This window comes from Fukomys damarensis, unplaced genomic scaffold, assembly GCF_012274545.1.
Source record: "Fukomys damarensis isolate Sample0158 unplaced genomic scaffold, DMR_v1.0_HiC HiC_scaffold_26, whole genome shotgun sequence".
In the NCBI taxonomy this organism is placed as follows: Eukaryota; Metazoa; Chordata; class Mammalia; order Rodentia; family Bathyergidae; genus Fukomys; species Fukomys damarensis.
The window spans coordinates 2,948,645-2,976,241 of record NW_022900938.1 but is presented as its reverse complement, the minus strand read 5'-3'; the positions used below and the strand labels follow the sequence as shown (position 1 = coordinate 2,976,241).

The following is a 27,597-nucleotide window of genomic DNA, read 5'->3' as shown; positions in this document are numbered from 1 at the left end:
TTAGCTTCCTGTGGTATACTGATGAGCAGAACTCTCCCACTGCATACCTCAGTTTTGCCTAAGGAGAGACATGCAAGAACTTTCTTCAAAATCACTGCACCATTAATAAACAAAAGAAAAGACTATTCGGAGAGAAGAATTATCGGGTTTGTATATAAAAATAATTCCACTGAATAAGCACGTTCACAGTATTTTGTAGAGAATTATGCCCTTTCTGGATTATTTTCTTACTAAACAGTTCTTTTTGTTGGTTGTTCTTTCCATACCCCTTACTATTTTATAAATATAGTACTTTATAGATAGATTTAAACCTTGACACATAAAGGAAATAATTTGTTTATGACCTGAATTTTCTTTTTTTGCTTTTGAGACAGTGTCTTGCTATGTAGTACAGGCAGGCCTCAAACTTGTGGTGATCCTCTGCCTCAACCTCACAAGTGCTGAGATTACAGGTGTATACCACATGCCTGAATATGACCTGCGTTTTTTTTTTTTTTTTTTTTTTTTAATTCGGAATCAAACGCAGGACCTTGCACTTGTGAGGCAGGCGATAGCACTACTGAGCTAAATCCCCAGCTGCTGACCTGCATTTTTTGGTTGTTGTTTTTTGAAATAGGGTCTCACTATGTAGTTGAGACTGACCTTGAACTCACTTTGTAGCCCAGGCTGGTTTAGAATTCACAGCGATCCTTCTGCCTCAGCCTCCCCAGTGCTGGGATTACAGGCGTGCGCCACCACGCCAGGCTGTGACCTGCATTTTTATATAGTGTTCTTTTCATGATTATAAAGATTAATTCATATACATAGAAAGGCCCAAATTCTGTCATATTCCAAAAACATCTTCCTTTTTTTATTTTTTATTTTTTGGTACTGGGATCAAACTCAGGCCCTTGAGCTTGCCAGGCAGGCGATGGAGCCACTGAACCAAATCCCTGGCCCCATCTTCCTTTTTTTTTTCCTAGTACCCAGGGCTTTCACGCTAAGCTGCATCCATCCTTGCCTTTAATTGTTAGGGTTTGGTTTTTGAGACAAAGTTTCTCTTTGTAGTGCAGGATAGTCTTGAACTCACTCTGTATAGCCCAGGCTGGCCTTAAACTTGTGGTGATCCTCCTGTGAAGTGCTGGGATTACAGGCATGCACTACCACACCTAGCTCCTTACCTTTATTTATTTAGACAGGGTCTCATGAAATTGTTTACCATATCACTTTGAGGTAAATCTTGTTTAATATATAATTTGCACTGGGTGTGGTGGTGCACGCCCTTAATCACAGCACTCGGGAGGCTGAGACAGGAGGACTGTTATGAGTTCGAGACCAACCTGGGCTACATAGTGAGTTCCCGGTCAGTCTCAACTACATAGTGAGACCCTGTCTCAAAAAACTAAAAAAAAAACACACACACACAAAATATATATATAATTTGCATCCCCAGCCTGGTATTTTGCATTTCTATGCTAGTATTTTCTTCCCAGTTCTGTATAGTATAGGAAGGGGGTTGATTTCTATATAATTCATAATTGGTCACCTTACTGAATTCTGAATTGATTCTTCTGTTTAGCATTCATACCACCTGCCAGTTGATAAATGTAGCTATTATTTTTAGCAGATATGCTTTGTATGTCATGCTCATATTTAATGTTTTGTCTAATATTTTCAAAATTTTTGTGTTCTTTAATGGGAATGTTGAATCATAGTTTTTTCTTTTTTGTCTATTAATACTGTTAAAAGAATAAGATTCTTAGTGTTAAATCATCCATATATTCCTAAATAAGTTGGTTTTGATTGATACTTTTAAAAAATACGTTGTTTGATTCTATTTGCTGCTGTTTTTCTTCCAGTATTTGTATCAGTACTGACTAGTTGATGTTGGTCTATAAGCTTTTGTTTTTCTGCTCTTTTATTAGGCTTTTCTTTTATACTAAATCATAAAAAGAATAAAACCTGGGTGTGGTGATACATGCCTGTAATCCCAGCACACAGGTGGCTGAGGCAGGAGGGTGAGTTCAAGGCCAGCCTGGGCTACATAGTGAGTTCAAGGCCACCCTGAGCTATACATAGCAAGACCCTGTCTCAAAAACAAACAAAAAATACAAAAGGAATAGAAGATTTCCTTTCATTGTGTTCTAGAATAGTCTATTTTCCTTTTTTAAAATTCAAGTAGTATTGTTGAAGATTTAGCTCAGTGGTGCCATGCTTGTCTTGCAAATGCAAGGTCCTGAGTTCAATCCCCAGTATCAAAGAAAAAAGAAGAAGAAAAAAAAATTATAGTAGTATTTGTATCTTATCAGATCCTAATGGAATACAGCTAGAAATCAACAGCAAAAGAAGCCACAGGAACTATACAAATACATGAAGATTGAACAACACTTTAGATAATTAGTGGTCATTGAAATCCAGGAAGACAATTTAAGAATTCCTAGAATCAGATGAAACTGGAAAACAAAATCTTTAGGATACAGCAAAGGCATTTCTAAGAGGGAAGCTCATACGTATAAGCACTCACATAAAGAAATTAGAGTGTTCTCAAATAACCTAATGATGAACTTCAGGGTTCCAGAAAAACAAGAACAAACTGAAGCCAGACCAACAAGAGGAAAGAAATAATAAAGATCAGAGCTGAAGTTAATAAGATAGAGACTAGGGCCGGGGATTTAGCTCAGTGGTTCCACTGCCTGCCTTGCAAGCACAAGGACCCGAGTTTGATCCCCGGTACCAAAAAAAAAAAAAAAAAAGATAAAGACTAAAAGAACAATACGTGGGATTGTCAAACAAGATTGATATTAAAAAGATTAACACTTTTAGCCAAACTAAATAAAGAAAAAAAAGACCCAAATCAATACAATTTGAGATGAAAAAGGGACATATTATAACAGACAACACTGAAATCCAGAAGATATTAGGGACTGCTTTAAAAACCTATATTCTAATAAATTTGGGAATGTAGAAGAAACAGATAAATTCTCAGATACATGTAACTTGCCAAAAACTGAAGCAAGTGGATACAAACAGCCTAAGCTGATCAGTAACCAAATACTGAAGTGAATTCAAAGAGTAATAAGTCTCTCAAGAAGGAAATGCTCAGGATCAGACCAGTTCACTGCTGAATCTTACTAAATCTTTGAAGAACTAACACCAGTGCTCTTCACTCTGTTCTATTAAATAGAAACGAAAGAAAGCCTCCAAACTCACTCTATAAGCCCATTATCACCCTGATGCTAAAACTGGACGTGAACGCAACAAAGAAAACTATAGACCAACAAAAGTCTTCAATAAAATACTTGCAAACCAAATCTATCAACACATTAAAAAGATCACACACCTTGATCAAGTTGCTTTCATTTCTGGGATGCAAGGATGGTTCAATGTATGCAAGTAAAGAAATGTACTATGCCATATAAATAGAATTCAGGATAAAAATCCCATGATCATCCTGTCTGACATAGGAAAGGCCTTTGATGGCATGATGTCCCTTCATGATAAATCCCTAAAGAAATGAGATATGAAAAATAGACACCATATATGACAGGCACACAGCCAGCATCATCTGAACATGGGAGATCCTCTCAAGTGAGGATGAGGCAAGGATTCTCTTCACAACTCCCAAGTCAATACACTGCTTGAAATTTTAACCAGATGAATTAAACAAGAGAAGAAAGGGAGGCCAGGCATGGTGGTGCATCCCTATAATCCCAGCACTGGGGAGGGTGAAGCAGGAGAAGTGCTACAAGTTCAAGGCCAGCCTGGACTACATCATGCAATCCTGTCTCCAAAGTTGGGGGCGGGATACAAATAAGAAAGCAAAAAGTTAGATTCTTTACAGACTATATAATCCTATCGCTAGGAGATTTTTTTTTTTTTTTTTTTTTTTGTACTGGAGATTGAACGTGGGACCTTGTACTTGCTAGGCAGGTGGCAGAACCACTGAGCTTAATCCCTGGCTCTCTCTAGGAGTTCTTAAAGACTGTACTGAAAGACTTAGAGGAGATAAATAGTAGCAGAATATAAAATCAGCATTAGGAAAATGAATAACTTTTTTATATACCAACAGTGGACTAATTGAGAAAGAAATCAGGGTAATTTCATTTATAGTAGCTTTAAAAAAAAACCCAAAAGCCTAGGGATCAATCTAGGTAAGAGAACTGTATTGTAAAAATGGCCTTATTACCATAAACAGTCTACAGATTCAATGCAATCCCCATCAAAATACTAATGACATCATTCACAGAACTAGGAAAAATAATACTTATCGTATTGAAACACAGAAGACCCAGAATAAACTAAAGTGGACTTGAGCAAAAAGAGCAAAGCTAGAGGAATCACAATCCCTCAATTCAGTTCACAGTCCCTGAGTTCATATTGTAAAGCCATAGTAACAGCATGCTGGCACACAGATAGACATATAGACCAATGGAGCATAATAAAGGATGCAGACACCCCTGCAGCTGCAATATGTTTGAGAAAAATATGTGTTGGAGAAAAGAATCTGATTAACAAATGTCTCTAGGAAAATTGGATAAATCAAATCCTTGTTTCTCACCTCAGCTGAGCAAAAATCAAAAATGGATCACAGACCTGTGTTTGAGACCTGAAACTTTTAATATGCTAAAAGAAGACATGGGGCAAACACTTCAAGTCATAGACACAGGCAGAGACTAAGACTCATAGCATAAGAATCATTATAATGAGACGATATCAAATTAAAGTTTATACATATCAAGGGATGAACTAACAGTAAAGAAGCAGCCAGCAGAATGGGGGAAAATCTCTGCCAAGTATCTTCCAACAGATTATCCTCTAGGATATATAAACACTCAGACTTGGTGGCTTGTGCCAATAATCCCAGCCGTCAGGAGGCTGAGGCAGGAGGATCACCTGGGCTACATAGTTCAAAACCAGTCTGGACTATATAGCAAGACCCTGTCTCCAAAAAAAGAAAAATTCAAAAATGTTAACACCAAAACATCAAATAGCCTGTTCAATAAGTAGGTAAATGGACTAAACAGACATGTTGAACAAAATAAGCTATACTCAATGACAGATATTCTCCCTAATATGTAGAATCTAAAAATTATGATATGAAAGAAGGGAGACTTCATAGACAAGTGGAACAGACTAAGGGAGAAGGGGAGGGGAATAGAAGGGAGGGTTATGATGCTTAGCATGTTTAAGGCCCTGGTTTCATCCTCAGTATCAGGGAAAAAGATTCAGTGTCGAGGAATTTAACACATACAAAAATAAGAGCAGTAGTGCATGCATATAGATAAACAATTACTATGGACGCATATAGACTAAGGAGTTAGTCTACCATTACCCTTCTGTTCCTGAGTTAACTGATTATTGTTTAATATGTAACCTTCTGGATATTTTAAATGCTATGGATGTTCTCTTGTCAGTATTATTTTCAGGAAGAAACTAATGTATACATAACACTTTCTTAAGAGTCATATATACTCTGCTTTGCTTTCTGCTTTGTTCATTAACAAGGTACTGTAAATGTCTTTGCCTTAAAATATATATTTGAGGGCCAGGGATTTAGCTCAGTGGTTCTACCACCTGACTTCCAAGCACAAGGTCCTGAGTTTGATCACTGGTAGCAGAAAAAAAAAACCCAAAACAATAAAAAATACATATATTTGACCAGGCTGGAGATTTTAGTTCAGTGGTTCCGCTGCCTGCCTCACAAACTCAAGGACCCAAGTTCAGTCGACCTAACTTCAGTAGTCAGTATAGAGTTCGACATAAATCTTTCACTACGATTTGTTAAACTTTTATTAATATCTGTTTGTTAACAGACATGTAGATTGCTTCCGTTTCTTCTCTCACAATCAGTATTAAAGTGAACATCTTTTGCATTAATATGGTAGTTTTTTTGTTTTTTGGTACCGGGGATGGAACTCTGGACCTTACGCTTAGAAGATAGGTGGCAGTACCACTGAGCTAAATCCCCAGCCAATGGTAGTATTTTTAAATATTAAATTGCTGAAAGTAAAATTGCTGGCTAAAAGTAAGAAATTGTTAGTCAACTCAACAAATTTTTTTTTTTTTTTGGTACCAGTGATTGAATTTGGGTCCTTGCGCTTGTGTGACAGGCAGGGAACCACTGAGCTAAATCCCTGGCCCACACCCAGTTTTCTTTTGTGCAGAACTGGGGGGTTGAAGCTGGGTGTGGTGGTGCACACCTGTAATCCCAGCACTCGGGAGGCTGAGGCAGGAGGATCACTTGAGTTCGAGACCAGCCTGGGCTACATAGTGCGTTCCAGGTCAGTCTCAACTACACAGTGAGACCCTGTCTCAAAACAACAACAACAAAAAAAAAAAAAAAAAAAAAAAAAAAAAAAAAAAAAAAAAACCAAAAAACTGGGAGTTGAACCTAGGACCTTTGCACTCAGCTAAATCCGTATACCTTTATTTTATTTCTTTACTTTTTTAAGACATCATCTTGCTAAGTCACATGGGGTGGACTGGAACTTGTGATCCTCCTGCCTCAGCCTCCTTGAGTGCTGGGATTACAGGAGTACATCACCACACTTAACTTTACCTGATTGTTACATGGAGGTGTGAACCTATGACTGCAAGACCTTTGGTTTTTAAAGTTTTAAAAAATATAAATTCTCCATTTTTAAGTGCAGGAGTGAAAATGTAAAAACCACAACTACAGGATAAATTTCCTCGTGAGCTGTCAAATTGTGATCTCTGCAGTGTGTGTCTGTTCTGATTTGTTTCACTGTCTGTATTTCTTTGTAGTCTTCCAGAGTGCAATCTGACATAGGTGCAGAGGGAAGCATGAATAAGTTTTATTCTATTCTGTCTGACATATATGTCTCATATAACTAGATGTTAACCCCCTTCATATCTCTTTTTAAAGATATTCAATGCAGGAAATGTATGATGTGGTATCGGGAATGGAGGATTACAAGCATTTTGTTCCTTGGTGCAAAAAGTCAGATATAATATCAAGGAGATCTGGATATTGTAAAACTCGCTTAGAAATCGGCTTTCCACCTGTGCTGGAGCGATACACCTCAGTAGTAACCTTGGTCAGACCGCATTTGGTAAAGGTAATAGTTCTTCTGGGTTTTGTTATAATCTTCAATATTAGTTATATCAAATGAATTACATACTGTAACATGTAAAAAGCTTATGAAGATATCTTTTTACTAGTAGGAAAAAGAGGGAAAAAAACCCATCTATCATGTCTCTTGTGTTACTTTATGCAATAGTAGCATTCTTTCTTTCCTTCTGTTGAGGACAACTGAATTAGGAAAGATCATCTGGCCCACAGGAGAGAAGTGTTTAATACTTGTACTAATTTTAGAAAATAAATTAAATGTTTTACCACTGGGGTAAAAATGAATTTGTTTAATAACCACATTTTTTGAAAGTTAAAGAAGGGTTGGGAGTGGTGGTCCCCCTGAAATTCCAGCTAGTAGAGAGGCTGAGGCAGGATGATTGCAAGTTCAGCAATGCAAGATCACAAGCTGGCCAGCCTGGCAACTTAGTGAGACTCTGTCTCAAAAAATAAAGGGCTGAGGATGTAGTCTAGTGGTAGTACTTGCCCAGCATGTGTGGGGCTCAGGGTTAAATCCCTAATACCACCAAAATAATGAAGGGAGGACCTGAGTGTGGCGATATGGGCAACGTCCGCATGTAACAGGTACTGACAGCCAGCTTTGTGACGTTAGTCATCCTGTGCTCGTCAGAGGAGGGCGCACATCTGGAAGAAATGTGCAGGCTCCCCACAGAAAGCAAGAATTCATGGAGAATTCCTTAACAGTGGCCTGGGCTTAGTAGTCAAAGCCAAGCTGCACTCTGAGTGCACAGGATTCAGTGATAGCATCGTTGGGCTTTGCCAGCTCTGGGGGCAGACAGGCTCTTCCTCAGACACATGAGTGCAAAGCTCAGCCTCTTCAGTCTCAGCTGTCACTCTTCAAACTAACTGCTTGTAAAAGGCTGTGCTGTGCTCTGGGCTTTGACATTATTACACATATTTTCACCTATTTGCCGATAGATTTTTTTCTTCTTCTTTTTGGTACTGAGGATTGAACTCGGGCTCTTGTGCTTGCGAGGCAGGCGCCAGAACCACTGAGCTAAATCCCCAGCCCTTTCTTCTTTTTTTGAGGCAGGGTTTTGTTGTAGTTCAGGCTGGCCTTGATCTCACTATGTAGTCACAGCGCTGTGAACTCACAGCGATCATCCTGCTGCAGCCTCCCTGAGTGCTGGGGTTGCAGGTGTCTGTCACCACACCTGACTTTTTAAATTTTAATTTGAAATGGATCTCCCTATGTTGCCTGGGCTGTGCTTGAACTCCTGAGCTCCAAATGCCTCAGCCATAGCCGACACCCACAGTTTAAAGGAGGCTCATCTTGGCTGGCTGGCTGCGAGACAGGATGGCATGCAGAGCAGCAGGACAGAGGAGAGCTGCTCATTCCAAGGCAGATGGAATGGAGAGTGTCTAGGGAGGCAGACCCTTCCAGCCGCATGGCTGCCAGGCCAGGCCCTGCCCGCTAACACAAGTCAGCCATAGCACCTCCCAGACCCACAAGGCTTTGGGCCCCATGTTAGGCCTAAACCTAGGAGGTTTGGGTGTTACTTTCCACCTTATGGAGCAAATGAAGGCTAGAAGAGGGGATACCCTGCCCAGGTCACAGAACCAAGACTGAGTTGGTCTGCTTGAAACCATAATCTTAAAAATGTTTTGCGTTCTCTGACCTCATTCTGTTACCATTCAAGCTCTTAGAACTGAGTTCTTAGGCAGGGGATTTAGCTCAGTGGTACTACACCTGCTTCTCAAGCATAAGGTCGTGAGTTCAATCACTGGTACCAAAAAAATAAAATCACACACACACACACACACACACACACACGACTGAGCTCTTAGTTTATGATGCTGCTTCTAAATTCTAAAACATACTAGCCATATACGCCAGCTTTGTTTAGTTTCTCTGGCTTCTTTCACGTGCAGGATAAAGATGACCTCTTATACTGTAAACAGACCCACCCACTTTCCCTCCCTCCTCCCTGGTGAGCACCCCTACACACACATGCACACGCACGCACTCACAGTCACTCCTTAATGGGCAGGCGCTGCTGTACATCTCATGTTTCAGGACTGTACCGACGGTACTTCCCACAGCTGTGTGCTCTGGCATGTTCTGTGGCGTGCTGCTTATGCTGAGGCCAGGGTTAGGAAAGAAAAGTGATCTCTTTTCTTAGAGGAAAGAGTTGGCCTATGCAAGTCCTTATTTTGCTTGTCTGTGTGCAGTGGCTACAGCCAAGGGGAAGGATTTCCTAAACCCTTGAGAGCGAGATAGCAAAGAAAAAGGCTTTTATTAGTCTCAGGATAGGCCTGCGAAGAGCTGAAAAGGAGCCACTGAGCCTGGGGTGGCAGTGTACACCTGCAGTCCCAGTACTTGGGAAGTGCAGCTTGGTGTGAGCAGCTGAACCCCAGCATGGCTTGCCTTGGTAGAGGTCTGCTCATAGTGTCAGGCTGTTGGATCTCTTCACCTGTTATGCTGTGGCCTGTATAGTAATTGAGGTTCAAGGATGAAAGCCTCAGTGATGTTGGATTCCTGCCAGGACTGGGGTGTTAATCGTAGTCGTTTTACTGTCTTCCAGGCATCCTGCACGGATGGGAGACTTTTCAAACATTTGGAGACGATTTGGCGTTTCAGCCCGGGCCTTCCTGGCTACCCAAGAACTTGCACACTGGATTTTTCAGTAAGTCTCTCATTTGTGTCACATAGAAAGTGAAGCTGCTGAGCCAGGTGTGGTGGCACACACCTATAATCCCAGCACTCGGGAGGCTGAGGCAGGAGGATTGCTGCCAGTTCAAGACCAGCCTGGGCTACATAGTGAGTTTCAGAGCAGTCTGAACTACATAGTGAGACCCTGTCTCAAAAAACAAAACAAAACAAACAAACAAACAAAAAGTGGAGCTGCTAAAGTAGTAACCCATTTTTTTAGAACACAGGTGCTAGCTATAATTATTTTTTATGCCTAGAGATATTGAAAGACACCTTTTAAAAAATAAATTATTACTGGGCATTTGGCTCAGTGGTGTCACCACCTGCCCCGAAAGCACAAGGACCCGAGTTCAATCCCTGGAACCAAAAAAATAAAATGTTATCCCTGATCCAAAAAAAAAAAAAAAACCAGAAAAAAAAAGTTGTTCTCTGTGCTTATAACTCAGGCATTGAATTTTAGGGGATGGTGGTAATTTTTCGTGTTTTGGTTTTTTTGAGACAGGATCTTACTTTATAGTCCAGGCTGGCCTCCAACTTAAGGCAGTGGTCCTGCCATAAGTACAAATAAATTTAAAAAGTAGTGGACATGAGTAGGACAGCTGGGGGTCTGCAGGTCTCTATAAACTAGATACCAGCATTATTACCTAAGAGTGATTCCCTCTGTTGATTCTTGATTTTTAACAGTTGTATTGTGGTTATATAAAACATTAAAATAGGAAAATCTGGGTGATGGATGCATGGGAATTCTTTATACTGTTTTTGCAACCTTGTTATAAAAATGAAGTATCCAAATGAAAAGGGCTTGGGGTGTAGCTCAGTGAAGACCCTGGGTTTGGTCCCCAGAATCCCCAGAAAAGGATGAAAAATTAAAACATTTTAAAATTTAGAGGATATTTGGTCCTTAAAATACAATTTCTTGAGCCAGGCGTGGTGACACACCCCTGTAATCCCAGCACTTTAGGAGGCTGAGGCAAGATGATCTCAAATTGCCTGGCCTGGGCAACTTGGTGAGTGTCTGTCTTAAGATATAAAATTTAGAAAGGGCTGTGGGTACAGCTCAGTGTGAAGACGCTAGGTCCAATCCTCAGTACTACAGAAAAAACAAAAGTCAGCTGATTTTTTGGTTGTTTGGGTTTTTTGAAGCTGTAGCATTTAGCTGCCTGGCCATGTCCCTCAGGGTGCTGCACTTGTATGCAGGCGCACAGGTCTTCTAAAGGGACAGATGCTGCAACATCTGCCCCTCCGCTGCGCCTGTGTGGGGTGTGACGGCCCCCGAGTGCACTCAGAAGACGCAGCTGTGAATGCAGCTCAGCGAGGCCTCTGTAGCCTCCACGTGGGGGCAGGGGCTTGTGGCCTGTTCACTTTCGCTCGTAATGTGGCAGCAGTTGTGCTTGAGGTGGTGAGCAAGATTTCTGCTGATATTGCTGGGCTCGGTAGCACAGGCCTGTGCTGTAACGGCAGGCTGAGTTAGAAAGATCACAGTCTGGGCTGCTTAGTGAGTTTGAGGCCAGCCGGGGTTACATAATAAGAAATACAAAAGAAAAGAAAAGATTACCATGCATGATGGGCCTAACTCTCAGCTAGACAGAGCTGCTCCATTATACCTTAAAGGTCCGGGTCTCGTGCGAGGGCCCAACTCTAAGTGAAATTCAACAGAATAAAGCACTTCCTATACCGTGCACGTTTCCTTACAGGTGTCATTTGAGTTCCGTTCACTTCTGCACTCTCAGCTCGCCACGCTGTTTTTCGATGAGGTGGTGAAGCAGATGGTGGCCGCCTTTGAAAGGAGAGCGTGCAAGCTGTATGGCCCGGAGACAAGCATCCCACGGGAGCTGATGCTGCACCAGGTGCACCACACGTAGGGTGACAGGCGGCCACACCTGCGCCTGCACGGTCCCTGTGAGCAGTGCTTTCGGGCTTCACTTTGAGGAGTCAGGGAGCAGTTGTTAAGCCCAGCCTGCTCCGCTGAGAACTCACACATAGAACATGGACCCACGTGTACATAAGTATTCATTCAATCAAGTGTGATTCCAAGCTTCTGCATTTGCAGTAAGGGGGACACCACCACTGCTATCGATACTGACACCATTCTGAGCAGGAACTACACTGTAGTTTAAAATACCTTTTGCAATGTACTTTGTTTTGTTTTGTTCTTGGTACCAGGGATTGAACTCGGATCCTTGCGCCTTTGAGGCAGACAGTGGAACCACTGAGCTAAATCCTTGGCTTAAAATACCTTTTAATTAGCACCTTCCCTGTGAGAAGCTTGTTGGCATACATAGTATATGTTAACCATATCATGTTTAAGTTATTAAATTCAGAATATGTGTAACTTATTGTTGTAGGCCTGCCATATGGCTTAGGATGGATGAGTAATCATATTTCAAGCAAAAATTTTGATTTAGCTGGGCATGGTGGCGCACACTTGTCATCCCAGCTATTTGGGAGGCTGAGGCAGGACAATCACAAGTTTGAGGCCAGCATGACCGCCTGAGTGAGACCCTGCCTTGAATAAATTTGAGTGCTACAGTGCTTCCCTAGTTCAGGGAAGGGTTCAATCCTCAGGGCCCTGGGTTCAATCCTTGGCACTGCAAAGTAAAAACTTAATGAAGGTTCCCTGGTGCTGTTGGTCAGTGAGGCTGGCTCGTGGATGCACAGTGAGGTGTGTGCTTTGGTTTCTGAGAGGTCAGAGTGCGGAGCTCCCTTTGGGGGATGGCAGCCTCCCAGGGCTCTGGCCAGACTGTCCGCAGGGATGCTCACGCCATGTGACAGGGACAAGCTGGTGACTGTCCTCCTGCACCACACAGCCCCTTTCCTATTTATTGTGTGTACTCACTTTCAATAATATATTCCAAACTGAAGTTTTCTAAACAAATCATGTAAGGACTGAAGTAGTAACTTAATAAAGCTAATTTGTTTATTTTTGGTACAATTTCTTTGGTTATTGAAATCTTCCTGTATTGTTGAGTGTGTGCTTAGATGGAAGTAAAGTGTCACGGCATTTTGTGCCTTAAAACACTTCTGTAGAGCCGGGTGTGGTGGCACATGCCCGTGATCCCAGCACTCAGGGGAGCTGAGACAGGAGGATCGCTGTGAGTTTGAGAGAGACCGGCCTGGGCTACATAGTGAGAACTGTCTCAAAAAAAAAAAAGAAAAAGAAGAAAGAATCACTTCTGTGGAAACACATTTTGACAAATCTGGGTGGAATCCAGTCTTCTCTGAATCAGTGTTGGCCTCTTCCCTCCTGAACCCCATACCCACAGCCCTCTGGGTGTTAGCTTTATTTCCTGCATCCGTGAGGGACCTCAGTGGTGAGTTCCTGAGTGCATGTCCATGTATGCACGCATATACATATGTATGTGTGCTGGCTGTGCACACAGTGGCTTCCACAGAGCTGGCAGTGTGCCCTCTTAAGAGCCCAGGTGTCCACCTGCCCACAACGTGAATCTTTTTTTTTTTTTTTTTTTTTTTTTTTTTTTTTGGTTTTTGAGACAGGGTCTCACTATGTAGTTGAGACTGATCTGGAACTATGTAGCCCAGGCTGGTCTCAAACTCACAGCGATCGTCCTGCCTCAGCCTCCTGAGGGCTGGGATTACAGGCATGCGCCACCACGCCCAGTGATGCTGTGCCTTCTAAGTGCAGTTTGTTAATGGCTCTGTACCATGTCACTACTCTTGATGGGAACAGGAACTCACGCCTTGTCACTCTTAGGAATGCCACTGTCAACCTGAGTCCGAGGCACAGGGATGTCCTTGGGCTGTTCTTACGATAGTCGGGAGGTGACGTTTTGGTAGAGAACTCAAGAACCCTCGACTGTTACTGTATCTGACAGTCCCTCTGACCTGGTGCGAATCCCAGATGCCTTCAGGATAGGCACAGGCGGAGGACAGGACAGCCAGGCATAGTGGTGCACACCTTTCACCTCAGGAGGCTGAGGCAGAAGCATCGCAGGGAGTTCAAGGCCAGCCTGAACTATTGTGAGAATCTACCACAAATAAAATTTAAAAACAGGAAAAGTGACAGTGCAACGTTGGTTCATCCGCCCAGCTCACTGGGCTGTGCTGACCTTTAAGGAAGTTGTGACTCGGGCCTAAGCCTGGCCGCCTGGCCCGACCGGTCTAGCTCTGGGAGTCCCTTCTAGGTTTGACTGAGCTCCGGCACTCCCTGCGCTCAGCCTGTGCTGGGCAGGGAGAGGCTGCTGTGACAGGTGCCCAGGCCGTGGCCCTTCAGCCTGGGCCGAGGCTCAGTTCTGTGTCACCAGGGGCTCAGGGCCCCCGGAAGGCGGTCCTGTGAGGTGGCTTTCCTGAAGGTTGCTGAGGGCCCTGTTGCCGCCCGTGTAATCGCTCTTAGATCAGGGTGGTGGAGCTCGGGTTTCACGGCTGCCCAGTAGGTTTCAGCTCAGGTTTTGGGCCTTTCGGTTTGTACTGACTGCACCCTCACAGCCCCACTCCCTGGCCTCGCGAAGTGAGAGCCCTGGGAGCAGGTACAGCCCTGTTCTGCCGTTTCCTCAGTAGTCAGCAGGCTGCAGCGAGGTTAAGTAACCTGGCAAGGTCGCAGTAAGTGACAGAGACAGATGGTGAACCCGCAGCTGCCAGCTCTGCCGTCTGCTTCATCCCACGTGCGGCAGTCTGGGCCAGCCTGGCAGCTGCGCACTGTGTGGAATGGGGGAGAAGACCCTGCTTTCTCACTCCCTCCCTTCTCCACCTCCCCTTCCCTCCCCCGAGTGCTGGGATTATAAACTCACCCTCCGCCTGCCCTCTCCTTCCTTCTTCCTCCCTCCCCAGCTAGGGCCTCACATGCACACTATGTACTGAGCTACATCCTCAGCACTCTTGGACCTTGTGCTTGTGAGGCAGGCGTGGCGCCACTGAGCTAAATCCCAGCCCGGCACTCTTGAGTCCATCTTTTAAGTTGCCTGGAATATCCTCAAACTTGTGATCCACCCTCCTGCTTAAGCCTCCCAAGTAACTGGGATGGCAGGAGTGTGCCACCATGCCAGGCATCAATTCTTGAGAGTGGTGTGGGTCCTGCGGAAGCGAAGAGACCCTAAGAAATGTTCTCACTGTGTGGAAGGAGACAGGAGACAGGTGGCTTTCCTTGTCTATACCTGATTGTTCAGGACAGCAGGCTGGCAGCTCATCTGTCATCACGAGGAGGAAGGGCTGCGAGGAGCTGGGAACCAGCCTGTGGCTTCCAGCCCAGCCCTCCTGGCTAGGGGAGATGACAGCCTGTCCTCCTGTGGCCTCTGGGGAGGTCCTAGTGACTTGTGGATGCCACCCTGATGGCACCTGAGGTTCTTCCTCTGCCTTCCTTTGTGGGACTTCCTGGTTTCCTGAGTCTTGACTTCTTGCCTTGACTTACTCCCTCAAAATGCCAGGCCAAACTCCTGGGAGCTCCCTGAGTAGGGCAAGGGTGTTTGTCAGTGCCCGAATGTGTCCTTGACTGCCAGGGACAGCGTTCTGATGGTGCTGGGGTATGGGCTGGCAACCCCAGGTCAGCAGGTGCTTGCTCTCTCCGTTTCCTTGAAGGTTGCAGAGGAGTCTTCACACCTTGTTGGGTACGAGAGGTATGGACCAGGCTCAGGACCTGGCTGACTGAAGAGGTGCACAGCCAAGGAGAGCCTTGACCCTTAGGATCAGTTGTTTTTATCAGGAAGCCTTGCTTACTATCGCCTGCCATACTTATGTCTTGTGACAGATTTTAATATTCAGTGACTTGAAGTCTTTTTCTGGAAATGAGTGCTTATCTCTTGCACAGGCCTCAGTGTTAGTCTGTGTCTGGTTTGTTCCTAGTAATTACAGATCTGTCAGCCTCACAGTCACGAATCTCAAGTGCAGCTTCTTGAAGTGTAGCTTCTTCCAAGGCAACTATGAGGTCTGCTGCCTTGAAGCCACCTTAGGACGTGGTTATTCCTGACCCCGCTACTGGATGCTCCTGGCCGGCTCTCGCACCTGTGTTCAGACACGGGACCACTGTGCGGTGTCACCACACTGGAACTGCTTCTGTGGGAGGACCTTTTCCTAAACTTGCTCTTGATTCACAGTCCAGCTGTGGCAGAAATGTCAAATTTTCTCACCTATTTTCCTGAAATACCAGGATCTGACTTAGTGCCTCTTTCCCCTCGGCTAGTACTTTCTCAGACTGTTTTTTGAGACAGGATCTATGTAGTGTAGGCATGTGCATTCTGCTTACCTTCATAGGAAGGCCGATTCCCTGGTCTTTTTGTTCTCAGTTCAGCATCTGATGGGGGCCCGGACATACTTGTTGTGACTCCCCAGAGGATTTTCATGAACTATCTCAGGGTTTCAAGGATCTGCTATTCCTGCCTCCTCTCCTGCAGTCAGTGGTGTTTACCCTGCTCCCCGCTGGGGATTGAAGAACCCCAGGGCCTTCTCACTGTGCATACCCAGCCCTTTTCATTTTCACTGTCAGCCAGGCTGGGCTTGAATGTGCAGTCCTCCTGCCCCAGTCCCTAGTGCTGGATTGCAGATGTGCGTCATCACTTGGCTACATTTTAATTTTAATTTTATTTATTTTTTTTGAGACAGGGTCTCACTATGTAGTTCAGACTGCCCTGGAACTCACTGTGTAGCTCAGGTTGGTCTCTAACTCACAACCATCCTCCTGCCTCACCCTCCTGAGTGCTGGGATTACAGGCGCGCGCCACCACGCCCGGCAACCATTTTAATTCTTGATAGACCTATTCTCCAAAATTTCTGCCATCACTTTCTAGACAAAATGTGCATTCGGATTTAGAACCTGGCTCAGTTAGACCCATGCTTTAGTCCTGGTTCCAACGTTATATGTGACCATGGGCACTTTATTTTTTAAGACTAAAAAAGGAAAACTTTCATTTCTCCGGCTGCAGCTTTTAGAGGTTTTCTTGCAACTTGCCTACATCCTGGGCAATTTCTACCTTGCTCTTGGCTAAGAGCTCAAATCCTTGAGTCAAAGACTGGTTGAAATTGTGCTCCAAAACTTTATGTACATTACTACCCCCTTCAGTGGTTGTGTAACTGTAGCACGGGCTACGTAGTTCCTAACCCAGGATTGAGGGTTAAAATAATGCAAGTACTTCATTTGGTGATGGACACAGCAACTGTCATGCAGAGCCTCATGAAGGCTTCCAGCCGACTTGCTGTTAGGAGGTAGGGTCAGACGGGATGAGACGAGTCACTGTGGTGACCTGGTAGGTTCTTCTCCCTTCCCAGCTTATTAGGTGAGCAGCTTTCCCTCCACTGTGCCCTTCTGCCTTGGACCCAAAATAACCCTGCTCCTTTAAGGTGTAGGTCCCTGTGAGCTAAGCAAGGACAAGCACTTCGTACTGTAATTGTATTCTATTTCTCGCCCTGATCCAATGCAACCAGAAGTCCTGAAGCCCAGGTGTTCCTTATGCTTTTCCTTTCTTCCAATAACCTAGTGTTGTGTCCACTTCACAAAAACACTTCCCTGGAATTTCCATCAACCCTTTGTACAAGTTTGTTGCCACCAACTCTATAGTGTAATTAATTATAGTCTAAGCCAGTTAACATACCGTTTACTTCATTCCCTCGATTCTGTTGCCCAGTCTTGCTTCCAATCCAAGCAAATTACCAAGGCTGGATGTAGGTCACCAAGTTTTCATCTGTGATGGACTATATTTCCCTCTCTGTCCAAACTGTGTACTCCAAGGTAAGACAGACCCTCTGCCTAAATGCCTAACTCACAGCAGCAGCCCAGGGCCATGCTGAGCAGGTCTACGTGCTATAGTGTGCACAAAGATTACATCCTCACTAAGTAAAAACTCTCCTAGATGCTGTTATAATCAAGTCAAACTAAAGGCATCACATCACCTCTCAGACCAGCGTACACACTACCATCAGCTTAGTACAGTGTTATCCAATAGGGACCAAGGGCATGGAGCCACAACCCATTTCTCCTTAAACCAGGTCTCTCCAGCCTTGGGTTCCCAGAAGACAGATTTCCCAAGGACTGGGATGGAATGGTTTCAGGGTGATGTAGGGGGCACAACCTATATCCTTACAGAAATGGAAACTGATCAGATGGAAGCAGCCCTCAGGCCATAGACCCTCAGTGGGCAGGGCAGGGCCAGGCTCCTGCTGAGCAAAGTGGAGTGGCTCAGTGAAGAGTAGACTAGCACACCCAGCCCGTTTCCATCGTAGTCCTGGGCCTGTACGAGTCCTTCCCTTGCATGTGGACAGTACTAAGGAGTGGCAGAGCTGAATCCAATGGGCGCACAGCGGCTCCTTGAACCTCTTTCATTGCCCACCTCCCCTGGTCTGTAGTAGGTGCTATGGCTGCAGTCATTTCTGCCATGCTGGCTCTGCTCCTCAGCCAGCATCCTCACTTGTCTAGTTCCACATGACAAGGCTAACGCGATCACTAACTTTAAACAGATTTTTATTACACAAAGGTTGTCACATAATTGATTTTCTCTACTTTGTACACAATTATTCCTCTCCACAGAAAGGCTGCTTCTGAACTTTTCATCTGTGATGGCAAGCACTAGAATCCTGACTGTAACAGAATAGTAGTAGAAATGCCTCTGTGATTAAGTTGAAAGCAGTAGTACACTGGTACGTGGCTCTGGCACCGTTTCAGGAATGTACAAATGTTTTTGTATTCAAAAATACAAAATAAATTATCTGTAGGCATGGACAATGACAGCAGTAAACCATTATATATTGTAACTGAAACCAGCAATGATGGGCGTGTGATTCCCTTATATCAGCCAGCCTTCTCTTCATTTCCTTCATCTGAATTCTCCAGTTCCTGGGGAGGACCCTGTGTGGAGCTTCCTGTCAGTTCATCAGCAAGGGCCAAGTGCTACTCTAGGCTAGAACATGCCACCGCCCATCCCGCCCCCCATCCCGCCCATGGCGCCCATGGCAGGGTCCTTCTCCTCCTTAGGGATTTCGGTGACCACAACTTCTGCTGTTGTTAACAAAGAGGCCACCCCTGCAGCGTCCAGCAAAGCAGTTCTTACAACCTAGAGAAGATGTAAGGAAACATTATTTCTCTGACAACTTCATGTCTCAGAAGGTCCAGAAGAATGTTTACAAAGTGTTCAATGGTTTACCTTTGTTGGATCAATGATTCCCTTCTCTATCATATTCACAAAGTCTCCAAGCATAGCATCATAGCCAACCTCAGAGGAACTCTGCAGGATTTTTTCAACTATCAGAGACCCTTCCACACCTGCATTCTTAGCAATGGTCATTGCAGGAATCTTCAGTGTTCTTTTAATAATTTCTATACCTATGAAGTAAAGTTTCAGCAACTTTAGTTCTGCAATATGCAATCAACACAACTTGAGTATAAAGATACTAATGTAGGAAAATCCAGTTATAACACAGCCAAGATCGGTTCCCTGTGTCAGCTCTGGCACCAGCATTGATTTTTCACTATCCAACTTTTGGTATTCAGGAAATTGCAATCTGCTGCTATTACAAAAAGACACAATCAGGCCACCATAGACCTGTCTGAAAGGTCACTTTTCCTTACCAATTTTCTGATCTTCATTAGCAGGAGTTAAGGCATCCAGGGCGGGAATGCACCGAAGCAGGGCACAGCCACCCCCCAGCACAATGCCTTCTTCCACAGCCGCCCTCGTAGCATTGAGGGCATCTGTGACCCTGTCTTTCTTCTCATTCACCTCGACATCACTTGTCCCTCCTACCTGGAGATGAAAAAGCTCCAGTTAGTATGGCCTCTCCCTGTAAGTACACCAACTGCCAACAAATCCACTTAAAAAAGCAGTGAATGCCAGGCATGTGGTGCTACCTGGGGGGCCAAGGCAGGACTGCAAGTTTGAGGTTGGCCTGGGCAACTCAGTAAGATGTCATCTCAAAAACAAATAAGGGGTGGAGATACAGCTCAGTAGCAGAGTACCCCTGGGTTTCTCAGTTAAAAACCAAACCAAACCAAATCAACCAAACCAACCACCTTGTTTACATAAAAAGCAATCCTAAAGAAAACAGGCTGCCCATCTGTTGTGACTGCACCACTCAACAGCAATGGATGTGGGTGAGTGTAGTTCTCACCTAGGAGACCTAACTCAGGTCCTAAGTCTCACAAACATGTTTTCTATAATAGCTGCCCTGAAATTGGTTCAACCAATTTAAGAAAGCAACAGGTGGTAGAGCCCTTATTACTATGTACAAGGAAGGCCTCCCTGGGTTTGGTCACACATAAACATTTTAGTTAAGAAGCCATAATGAAAATTTCCATGAAGTTACTTCTTCAGATAATCTGTTCAGTCATCATCAGGAAAGGCCACAGAAGCAAAAGGACTCTGAGGTTCGCCTAGTTCACGAGCCTACCTTCAGCACAGCCACTCCATCTGAAAGCTTTGCCAGTCGCTCATTCAGTTTCTCCTTCTCGTATTCACTGGTGGTGATTTCTAATTGCTCAACGATTTCTTGAATACGTTTTTCAATTTGTGCTTTGTCACCTTTGCCTTTCAAAAGCATGGCATCATCTTTGGTCACAATGACCTCTCCAACTTTTCCTAAGTCATGGGCCTGAACATCTTCAAGATTTAGGGTCAACCCCTCCTCTCCAAAGACCTACAAAAATGTTTAAAATGAATCAGTTTCTTAACATATATTGCAGATGTTTTGACAAAAAGTCAACCAGAAATATTGTTTCTTTGAAATAAGAGACACAAGGCTATTGCTAGACCATAACATGATTCATCTCACAGTCATCCACTGCATTTCTAACACCTCACTATCACAACCCTGCCATTAGTACCAGTTTTGAGAAACCAAACCCCCAAGACCACACTTACTGGTAAAATCAGCATAAGACCACACGCCTCTCTTAAGTTCTCTGTCCTATCATATTCTTTCAGAATTGAAGACAAACAGCCTTTTGGCCAGATGCAAGGCAAGTTAAAACATAAGAGGGACCTTAATCTAATCCCACTTCCCAAATATCTAGTAGTATTCACAGTACCACTGCTTGTCAAAGTGTACTTTTTGCCGTACACTTGAGTCCCAAGTACCTAACATCCAGGAGCCATTTTACTTACTGCACCACCAGTAGCAATAGCCATGTCTTTCAGCTGATTCTTCCTATTGTCACCGAACCCTGGAGCTTTGACTGCGACAACCTGGAGACCAACCTTTAGCCTGTGAAGAACAGTTGAATTTAGCTTGCTCTATAAGCACAAGGTCCCAAATTCAATCCCCAAAAGAAAACACTTGCTTAGTAGTGGAGCTACCAAGACATTCTAGACTTGTACCCTTTTTTACTCCCTAACAACTTCTGGACACATTAAGACAAATAAGGGCTATTTGCTTTTCTTGGTACCAGGGATGGAATTCAGGACCATGCACTTGCAAGGCGGGTGAGTTGCCACTGTTCTACATCCCCAGCAAATAAGGGGTATTTTCTACTCATCTCTACTGTTAGAATGTGACAAACTGCTGGTCTTACATTCTATGCAACAGCCAAGACCAATCCCAACAAATTACAGGGTAAACTGACAACTGTTTTGTGAGTGATGGAAAAACAGTAATTATTAAATATTAGTCTTCTAGTAAACATCTACTCTATGGGTTCCACTTAAAATCATCCTTAAGTTTGAACGAGGGACACTGAGTTCTCCCTATGCAAGTGTTACTCAAAGTTGACAGTACTTTTATAGTAACTTGAAACTTTATGGAATATACAATCAAGAAGTGTCCACCTGAGAGCACCCTGTAAGAGGAAAATTCCAAACTGCAACAGAGCTGGTCTATTTACTAACAAGCCAAATTAAAAATCAGAAGAAGTGCTGGGTGTGGTGGCACATGCTTATAATTTTAGCACCGAGGATCACCCTGAGTTCAAGGCCAGTCTGGGCTCCATAGTGAGTCTAAGACCAGCCTGAATGACATCGTGAGACCCAGTGTCAGAAAACCAAGACAGGATTTAAATAAAAATAAGCAAAGAGACCTGATTTTAGACTGAGTGCTAATTTCTCTATTTCATGCCATTTATTAGGCAGTTAATATAAAAGAACCACTAAGTATACTTAGACCTCAAGTGTTTAGGATGGCACCTACCTGTTCCACTCAAAATTACATTCTAAAAAGTAATTTCTTGGGCTGAGGATTTAGCTCAGTGGTGCCACCGCCTGCCTCGCAAGTACAGGGACCCAAGTATCCAAAAAAATAAATAAATGCCGGGCAAATGTTCTACCACTGACCCACATCCCTAGATTTTCCTTTGGTAAAGAAACTCAGCCACATCCCTTTCAAAGCTTAGATAACAAGGCAGTCACACTTAATAGCCTACCTTTAACTGAAACACAAGGATTCATGGAACATGTTTATTATACACTACCACTCTAAGATACAAACACATGGATCCAATGTGGGAGTCTGGGACATAGATTTCAAAGAGCAATAGTGTATGACCAGTGATGTCAAACACTGTTTCATATATTGATTTGCTGCTCTTACTTCTTTGTCCGAGGAACGTCTGTTCATTTCAGATGCCCATTTTTGAACTGGGTCTTTATATTTGGGGGGCCTGATTTATTTTGAGTTCTTTATATATTCTAGATAGTAATCCTTTGTCTGAGGAGCAGCTGGTAACTTTTTTCCCACATTGTTGGTTGTCTTTTAGCTGTGTAAGAGCAATACTGTATAATTCTGTTTTGCATTAGAAACGCAAACTATTACCTGTTCAAAACCAGGGTACTGAGAGCTTCTCCATCAACATCCTCAGCAATTATGACCAAGGGCTTTCGGTGAGCATTGGCGATTTCAAGAGCAGGTACAATGGACTGGACGCTAGAAATCTTCTTCTCACTCAGTAGAATGTAGGCATCCTGGAATTCACACTTCTGGCCTGCAATATTGAGGAAATGAATACAACGTACTTAAGTGAAAAGCTAAATGAAGTTCTAAAACACCTTAAGTGTTTTCCTCTTTATTGTACATAACTTTTGGAAATTTATGAATCCATTTTTAGAGGCATGTCACTAAGGTTTGTATGAACAAAATAATGTATCCTAAAATTCTCAGTTACTGATTTGCTTTTACCTTTTGATGTATTAATAAAGTACGGAGAAATATAACCTCGATCAAACTTCATGCCTTCAATAATTTCCAATTCATCATTCAAGGTTTTTCCATCCTACAAAAAGCCAAAAAATGAGGATTTCATGGAAAATACACAAAACCTGGAATTCTAGACCAGATTAATAATAAAGACAGCCTCCTCCCCGCAAGAGGATGAGAGATTCAGGAAAAATATGCAACTGCCTCAAAGCATTGAACTCCACTTCTTGAAAAATGTTCGAAAGTGCCTATTTGAATGTTTCTCCCATTAGAGTAGATGGTACTGTGTGAGTAGACTCACTCCAGGCAGCCAAGGCTACCAAGTCACACCGGCCTGAGTTTCCCACCCCTGGCGAGACTCATCAGAAGGCCCTTACCAGCCGTTGGGCTGGGCACACTGGGGGCGAGGTGGCACAGGCTGCAACCTGGCTTGTGAAGCAGCGTGGGGAACACAACCACACACTTGCCTTCACTGTGATGACGCCCTTCCTTCCGACTTTCTTCATTGCATCAGATATGATGTTGCCAATTTCTTTGTCTCCATTTGCAGAAATTGTAGCAACCTGAAACAGTTAAGTAACTCTTCCAGATTAAATAGTGAAGCCAGTTCCCACAACTCCCTTCCCCGTTCCTAGTAAATTTATAATGGACATGGGGGAGTGTTTATGATTAGAGTGCAACAATTTTAACCTCTAGTTCAGTTCTTTTTCTGTGGTGCCAGAGACTGAACCCAGGGCCTGTGCATGGGGGCAAACACTCTTCATTGAGCCACACCTCAACCCACCAATTCTACCTCAGTCCATGATCTGCCTACATTTGGGGGAGGAAGTAAATAAAGCTGACACCTTTACTTTCCCTTAGCAGGTGTGGTGACATCATAAACCGATGACAAGTCTGCACTTTCAGGCTGAGGGTTGAACTCAGCCATAGAGAGCTTGTCCAGCATGCACAAGCCCCACGAACACACACACACACACACACACCACTATTTATATCCTCGCAGCCTGAAAATGACAACTTGTTAAAATACAAACTACGAGGTGAGTGTAGTAGAACATGCCTGTAATCCCTGTCATGTGATGCTCCTGTCAAAAGGCTGACAGGAGCATCACAAGTTCAAGGCTAGCCGGAGATGCACAGCAAGACCCTGCCTCAAAAATTCCAAGTTATGGCCACCAAATTCTTTGTCAATGCTATCAAGAAAAATGTTCCCAAGTCAGTGACTGGACAGCACTATTCTGACATTAGTGTGTGATAAAGAAACAATCACAGGGCTATTAATTTACTTTAAAAAAAAAAGTCCTTACCTGAGCAATTTCTTCGGGGGTTGTCACAGGTTTAGACTGTTTCTTAAGTTCAGCAATCACAGCATCAACAGCTAACATCACACCTAGTTCAAGAAGTCACATTATCACAATGCTTTTTCTCATGATCCCCATGTGAAGTACAAGTTTCCATTCAGGATACTTAACATTAAGCAAACACACAGCTGCTGTGCCTGTGCTCTTCCTAACACACGGAGGGAGACAGCAGTGATGTCCATACCACAAGCAGCCTGAGCACTGGACCGCGAGAAGGTGGACGTGCATGGTTAAATCTCACCACTCTGCACTTCTACGTAAGCTATTCTGAATTCCCCAATAGGAAGCACCACACTTCTCACCTTTGTTAAATAACACAAAAAAGGACCAAAACAGACAACACCCTTACTTTCAATAAAAGGCACCACGATTTTCTCATGGCTATAGTGCACATGAAGAAACGCTCCTACCTCTCCTGATTTCCACGGGGTTCGCGCCTTTGCTGATCTTCTCAAAGCCTTCCTTGGCAATGGAGCGCGCTAGCACAGTCGCAGTGGTGGTGCCGTCTCCTGCCTCTTCGTTTGTGTTGTTGGCAACATCTTGAACAAGTTTAGCCCCAATATTTTTGTATTTATCTTTTAAATCAATTGACTTTGCAACCGTCACTCCATCTTTTGTTACTTTGGGACTCCCCCAACTCTGTTCAATGATCACTGTTCTTCCCTATAATTGTGGAGGAAAAGCATCAGGATCTCACTTCAAGGATTCAAGAAGAGCCTTCAGTAATAACACAAGCTGCATCCCTCACCCACGGTACTAGTGACTGCTCCCTTGGCCTTAGCACTGAGCTGCATTCCAGCTCCTTTTTTTATTTTTGAGACAATGTCTTGCTCAGTCAATAAAGTGCCTAAACTGATGTTCAATTTGTAACCCTCTTGCCTCTGCTTCCCCCATACTGAGTGAGATTACAGGTGTGGGCTGGCCACTAGGCAGCACAGTTTAGTTGTTTGTTTGTTTTTTTAAAAGACAAGGTCTCCTTATGTAGTTCAGGCTGGCCTCAAGCTCAGGGCAATCCTCCTGCCTCAGCCAGCCTTCTGAGTGCCGGAGTACTGGGATTACAGGCATTCACCACCACACCTGGCACTAAATTTTCTTATCAATCCTGCAACATGAATTTCAATTTTGAACTTGTAATACTCCTGCCTCTGCCTCCCAAGATGCTGCAATTATAGGTCCATACCACGAGGCCCAGCTTATAATGTTTTCATCAGTCCTGCAAGATGAATCTCAAGAGCAAGTTCATCAATATTTTTTGTCCACAGACAAAATGACCTGTTTCTCTGCCAAGAGCACGACACTGAATTAGGTATCTTAGGAAATGGCAATCGTACACTAAACAATGTCCAAGATAACATACCAGAAAATTCCAAAGCATTCTTCCTATTGTATATACTTGTTTTGAATGGTGCCTGTTGTTTTTGATGATAATGGAATTTGCTCTAAAATTTACTCTGGGAGAATGAGGCTGGACGATCACAAGTTTGAAAGCCTGAGCAACTGAGTGACTGTCTCAAAAAAGGGGCTGGAGATGTAGTGCAGAACAAAAGGCCCAGGTTCAATCCCTAGTATCATGAATAAATAATTTACTTATCAAAATACTAACCACTATGGCAGAAACAGTATGACTGCAGCGTGTGGTGGCATATGACCGTAATCCTAGCACACAGGAGGCTGAGGCAGGAGGATTGCCAAGAATTCAAGGCTTGCCTTGGGGGACAGAGTGGATTCAAAGCCAACCTGAACAAGAGCTTGTCTCCCCCCCCAAAAAAGTGATTTTCTCCCCTAGATTCTCTCAATATAAGACTTAAAACACAGCAAAATTTGCACTGGGGTCTTTTAGATTTGTACCCAAATCTGTTCCTGAGTTGTACAAATAGCCCACGTATTTTAGACTTTTTTGGGGAGGGTACTGGGGATTGAATTCTGGACCTTGCGTGTGCGAGGCAGGTGGCAGGACCACTGAGCTAAGTCCCCAGCCCTAGACTGTTCTTTGGATCACTGATACTTTAATTACCTTCAATTTGAAATGAAGCATCACTTGACTTAACCACCTTCACAGACCAGCCTGGGCTACACAGTGAGACTTTGTTTCCAACAACAAAAAGCAAACCTGGAAGTATTACTCCTCCCTATTAAATGACAATTTGAACTACACCTTGGAACAGAAAAAAGGCAGGACAACATGGAGTGAAATTAGTGTGTGTAAGAAGGCAAATCGGATGCTTGTTTCACAATAGAATGCTGTTTTCCAAGTGCAGATGAAAGAAGTTCTGGAGAACATGGTGGTGAGGGCTGTAAGAACACAAATGCACTCAATGCCACTCACAAGTACACCGAAAAACAGAAATTGAGCTGGGAATTCAGTGTAGAATCCTTGCCTAATAATGTACACAGGCCCCAGATTCAATCCCCAGTAGTGCTACCAAAAGAAAAACCAAAATTTTACGTTAGTATATTTACCATCTACTGTAAGTGAAAAACAAAAAATTAACACCTATAGACACTCTTTAAGCTTTATCCTACATTAATCTATTTGTTCTATGCCCGGCACAGGTACTGGGAAAGGGTCCAAGAAATAACAGAAGAAGAAAAACTAAGAATACACCTTGAGCTATGAGTTACCACCTGATTACATCACACACTTCAAAAATAAATTTTCAAAAACACGAAGCAGCTCAAATTTCAAGACCATCAAATCTAAGCAAAGCCAAACCCAAAGCCATCTGTAAGTGGGTGCCTGAGGATCGGTCCATAGTTGAGTGTGACCACTTGCACGATGTTCCTCCCCAGGGTGTAGCCCAGTGGTAGTGCTGGATTAGTACGTTCAAAGCCTTGGGTTCAATCCCCAGCATCGCAAAACAAAGCCCCTCGTTATTCCTTAGTTAATATGTAATTATGAAAGCACTGGTACCTTTGGCCCCATTGTAACGGCGACAGCGTCGGCCAGGAGGTCTACACCCTGAAGCATGAGGGCGCGGGCGTCCGCACCGAATTTCACGTCTTTGGCATAAGCTCGAGTGAGCTGCGGGGCCAGCGCCCGGGACACTGGCCTTGCCTGGCGGAGGACCGCGGGTAGCCGGAGCATTTCTGAGGGGAAGGAAGCCATGATCGCACCGCCGCGTGTCGCAGCGCACACGTGTCCCCATTCCCCGTCCGGGGACCTCGATCGCGGGGTCCTCAGTCCCCGCGCAGGACAGAGGAGGGGCCACTCCCAGCGGGGACACCAGCTCCTCCGCCCGCCCGGTTAACCCGTCAGCACGGAAACGTTCCGGAGCACAAGCCACCCCAGAAGCACCCGGGGGAATAGAGGCAGGGGAAGGTGGCCTGAGAGCACCGGAACGCAGTTCCAGGGGTGCAGCGTCCGCAGGGACTCCGCGGGGCGCAGCTCTCCGCGCGGCCCGAGCGCCCCGAGCAAGGTCAAGCGGAGCCGCAGCGAC

The 27,597-nt window shown here is 44.1% G+C and overlaps 2 protein-coding genes across 3 annotated transcripts; one reads left to right on the top strand and one right to left on the bottom strand.

Annotated features, from left to right (window-relative positions):
• Coq10b (coenzyme Q10B) lies at positions 1-26,791 on the top strand. 2 transcript variants are annotated; one of them, XM_019208651.2, is made up of 4 exons: positions 1-146; positions 6,866-7,058; positions 9,616-9,717; positions 26,714-26,791. In XM_019208651.2, exons 1-4 carry the CDS (start codon positions 22-24, stop codon positions 26,768-26,770), a joined length of 477 nt encoding a protein of 158 aa, XP_019064196.1. In that variant the 5' UTR covers positions 1-21; the 3' UTR covers positions 26,771-26,791. The 2 variants fall into 2 exon arrangements, with proteins under 2 accessions (XP_019064196.1, XP_019064195.1); XM_019208650.2 differs by lacking the exon at positions 26,714-26,791 and adding an exon at positions 11,438-12,799.
• On the bottom strand, positions 18,244-27,281 carry Hspd1 (heat shock protein family D (Hsp60) member 1). Its single transcript, XM_010631966.3, has 11 exons — positions 27,072-27,281; positions 24,571-24,823; positions 24,107-24,189; positions 23,267-23,362; positions 22,782-22,875; positions 22,419-22,587; positions 20,780-20,879; positions 20,067-20,312; positions 19,249-19,423; positions 18,824-19,002; positions 18,244-18,733 (listed from the first exon to the last, which is right to left on the bottom strand). Exons 1-11 carry the CDS (start codon positions 27,264-27,266, stop codon positions 18,581-18,583), a joined length of 1,743 nt encoding a protein of 580 aa, XP_010630268.1. The 5' UTR covers positions 27,267-27,281; the 3' UTR covers positions 18,244-18,580.
• Positions 27,282-27,597: the final 316 nt, after the last annotated feature.

Coding starts and splice junctions, on each gene's coding strand:
- Coq10b (XM_019208650.2), top strand. CDS start 22: ATGAGCAGAACTCTCCCACTGCATACCTCAGTTTTGCCTAAGGAGAGA. Junction 147..6,865: donor TCGGAGAGAAGAATTATCGG/GTTTGTATATAA, acceptor CTCTTTTTAAAG/ATATTCAATGCAGGAAATGT. Junction 7,059..9,615: donor TCAGACCGCATTTGGTAAAG/GTAATAGTTCTT, acceptor ACTGTCTTCCAG/GCATCCTGCACGGATGGGAG.
- Hspd1 (XM_010631966.3), bottom strand. CDS start 27,266: ATGGCTTCCTTCCCCTCAGAAATGCTCCGGCTACCCGCGGTCCTCCGC. Junction 22,876..23,266: donor AGGGCGTCATCACAGTGAAG/GCAAGTGTGTGG, acceptor GGCTTTTTGTAG/GATGGAAAAACCTTGAATGA. Junction 22,588..22,781: donor CTTTATTAATACATCAAAAG/GTAAAAGCAAAT, acceptor TCAATATTGCAG/GCCAGAAGTGTGAATTCCAG.